The sequence below is a fragment of the Bos indicus genome, chromosome 5 (assembly GCF_029378745.1).
Source record: "Bos indicus isolate NIAB-ARS_2022 breed Sahiwal x Tharparkar chromosome 5, NIAB-ARS_B.indTharparkar_mat_pri_1.0, whole genome shotgun sequence".
Lineage (NCBI taxonomy): Eukaryota > Metazoa > Chordata > Mammalia > Artiodactyla > Bovidae > Bos > Bos indicus.
Window position 1 is genome coordinate 58,773,217 of NC_091764.1, and position 3,125 is coordinate 58,776,341.

The following is a 3,125-nucleotide window of genomic DNA, read 5'->3' on the forward strand; positions in this document are numbered from 1 at the left end:
CATTGGAGTTGAGGGGCTCATTAACCATAGGAAACAGGCTTTGACACCTTTTTACAGTTATCAAATATTAACTCCCAGGATCATTTTCTTGGTTATGAATGAGGGAGATAGAGACTTCTGTGAAAAAGACAATGGGAAGAGAAAGTCTATATTCTAGATTTGCTAGTAAAACAAAACTAAGGCAAAAAAATTAATATATTGGCATTTCCAAGATACCCTCCAAAGTGTCAGTGTCTCACACCATTCTAGATTCTGAGTTTATCACGTTCTTCATGTCTATAGGAGAAAATATTCTTGTATGAATTGAAAGAGTCTGAATATAAATATGAATTTTATCAGGATAGCTTAATTTGCCTTCAGAGACCATAGTTTTCCATTTCAAATATGGTTGGCAAAAATAAGCTAATCTTCAGTTAAAGGATCTAATTTTCAGGAGATATTATCAAAGGAAAAAATGAGATAAAGCTTATTCCTTCTACTGCACAGAAATTGCCATTATTTTCTGGGGAAAGTAATAAAAAATAAATACAGCCTCATTTCAAATAGCAAATTTAATGATGCTGACAGCATGCTGCTGCTGCTGCTGCTAAGTTGCTTGAGTTGTGTCCAACTCTGTGCGACTCCATAGACAGCAGCCCATCAGGCTCTCCCGTCCCTGGGATTCTCGAGGCAAGGACACTGGAGTGGGTTGCCATTTCCTTCTCCAATGTATGAAAGTGAAAATTAAAAGTGAAGTCACTCAATCGTGTCCAACTCCTAGCAACCCCATGGACTGCAGCCTACCAGCCTCCTCCACCCATGGTATTTTCCAGGCAAGAGTACTGGAGTGAGGTGCCATTGCCTTCTCCGACTGACAGCATACTTTATATTAAATTTCTATTTTATTTTCCAACGTGTTTTTATTAATAAATTCAAGGAGATATTTTAATAATGCTTCTAAATATTATAACATTTTTTCTTGGTGACATGACATTTTAATTGAAATACATATTTTTATTTCATATAAAATAGATTTTATTTCTATATGTGGTTTCTAGTAATCTTCTTAAAACAATCTCCATTTTTGTAAGGCTGCCAAATCTATCTTTTTTTGATATGAGAAACAATGGAGATTACTGACATCTAAAATTCTGTTACAGAGGGGAAAGCTGATCTTTTTCATGTAACTTAAAAGAGTTAGGACCTTGTTTTTAGGCTAATAAGAAAAATGGGCATTGATGACATATACATCTGTCTTAACTGAAAGAATGAAATGAGGTGCTGAAAGAATTTATGTAGAGAGAGCAGAGAGTTTTTCATTTGGCTTTCTTTTTAGAGGTACTGTTTTTATAGGATCGCATTCACTTATTTGAAGAAAAGGCTATTCTCTGGACCATGTTTTTGAAGGCTTGCTGCACTTGCTGATTTCTTAGGGTGTATATAAATGGATTCAAAAGAGGAGCCACTGAGGTATTGAGCACAGCCACTCCTTTGCTTAGAGTCACTCTTTCCCTTGCTGAAGGCTTAATGTACATGAAGATGCAGCTGCCATAAGACAGAGAGACAACTATCATGTGGGAGGAACACGTGGAAAAGGCTTTTTTTCTTTGATTCGTGGAAGGAATTCTCAGAATTGTCTGGATAATATATGTGTAGGATAGAATAACTAATGTTAGAGTGACCATGAGTGTTACCACAGCTAAAAATAATGCCATGAGTTCTAGAAAGTGAGTGCTCGTGCAGGAAAGCTGCAGGATGGGAGAAGCGTCACAGATGAAATGATCAACTATATTGGAGCCACAGAAATCCAATCGCAGCAGCAGGATTATTGGTGGAAAGATGATCAGGAATCCTGCAAGCCAGGAGCTAAAGACAAGAAGTATACAGACTTTACTGCTCATGATGGTGGTGTAATGCAGAGGTTTGCAGATGGCCACATAGCGGTCATAGGACATGGCAGCCAGGAGGTAAAATTCTGTCACCCCCAAGAAGATGAAGAAAAACAGCTGAGCCACACAGCCGTTATAAGAAATGGTTCTGTCCTCAGTCATGATCGCGACAAGGAATCTGGGAATGCAGACAGAAGTGAATGATATTTCTAGGAATGAGAAGTTTCGAAGGAAGAAATACATTGGAGTCTGCAGATGGGGATCTGAAAGGGTGAGGGTGATGATGACCAGGTTCCCAGTCACGCTTAGCATGTAGGTAACAAGAAGAAATAGGAACAGTACAACCTGCCACTTTGGATCACTTGTCAATCCAAGAAGGATAAACTCGGTAACTTCTGTGTAATTTCTCATTATTTTCCTTCATTATAATAATATTCTTTGTTTTAGCTGTAAAACAGATGAAGAAATTTTTAAAAAAAATTATGGCACCAGCAAAGGAACACACACACACACGCGCGTGCACATACACACACACAATATTGCTTCCTTGTACTTTTAGAGGAAAATTTTTTAGTAGTATATAGTAAAAAAAGACTTTTAAAATTTGCAATTTATTATGTCATGCATTAATTCACTATCCTGTATTTCCTTCATTGTTTTCTCACACATATCAGTAAAAACAAAAAAAACCTTTCTTCTGAATGCTTCAATATATTCCTGAAAAAAAAGAGAAAAGGAGGCTCAAATCTCTGATTTTAAAACTTCAAATAAAACTGAGAGCTTACCTCCAGTGTATCCCAATATTATTGAAGATATACTTTTATTGCTTTCTGCTTCATACAAATTTTAAATTTTTCTATTTTGTATACACATTTCTTTTTCCTTATCCATTTGAAACTTTTACAATCTGTGGAGATACCTTAGTAACTTAGTTGTCCAACTGGTAGAGTAACATGTCCCTGATAATAGTATAGCACTAGAGCCACATATATATCAATGCACTGAAAGTTAAAAGTGAAAGTGAAGTCTCTGAGTCGTGTCTGACTCTTAGCGACCCCATGGACTGCAGCTTACCAGGCTCCTCTGTCCTTGGGATTTTCCAGGCAAGAGTACTGGAGTGGGGTGCCATTGCCTTCTCCAATATATATATATATATATATATATATATATATATATATATATATATATATAAAATACACAAAAGTAGTACTTTTACTTAAGTCTTAATTTTAATTTTTTGTAAACTACTAGCATCCT

General features: G+C 36.2%; 1 protein-coding gene across 1 annotated transcript; it reads right to left on the reverse strand.

Moving 5' to 3' along the window:
* Positions 1 to 1,340: 1,340 nt before the first annotated feature.
* Positions 1,341 to 2,279, reverse strand: LOC109558752 (olfactory receptor 6C75). The gene has a single exon (XM_019960084.2). It carries the CDS (start codon positions 2,277 to 2,279, stop codon positions 1,341 to 1,343), a length of 939 nt encoding a protein of 312 aa, XP_019815643.1.
* Positions 2,280 to 3,125: the final 846 nt, after the last annotated feature.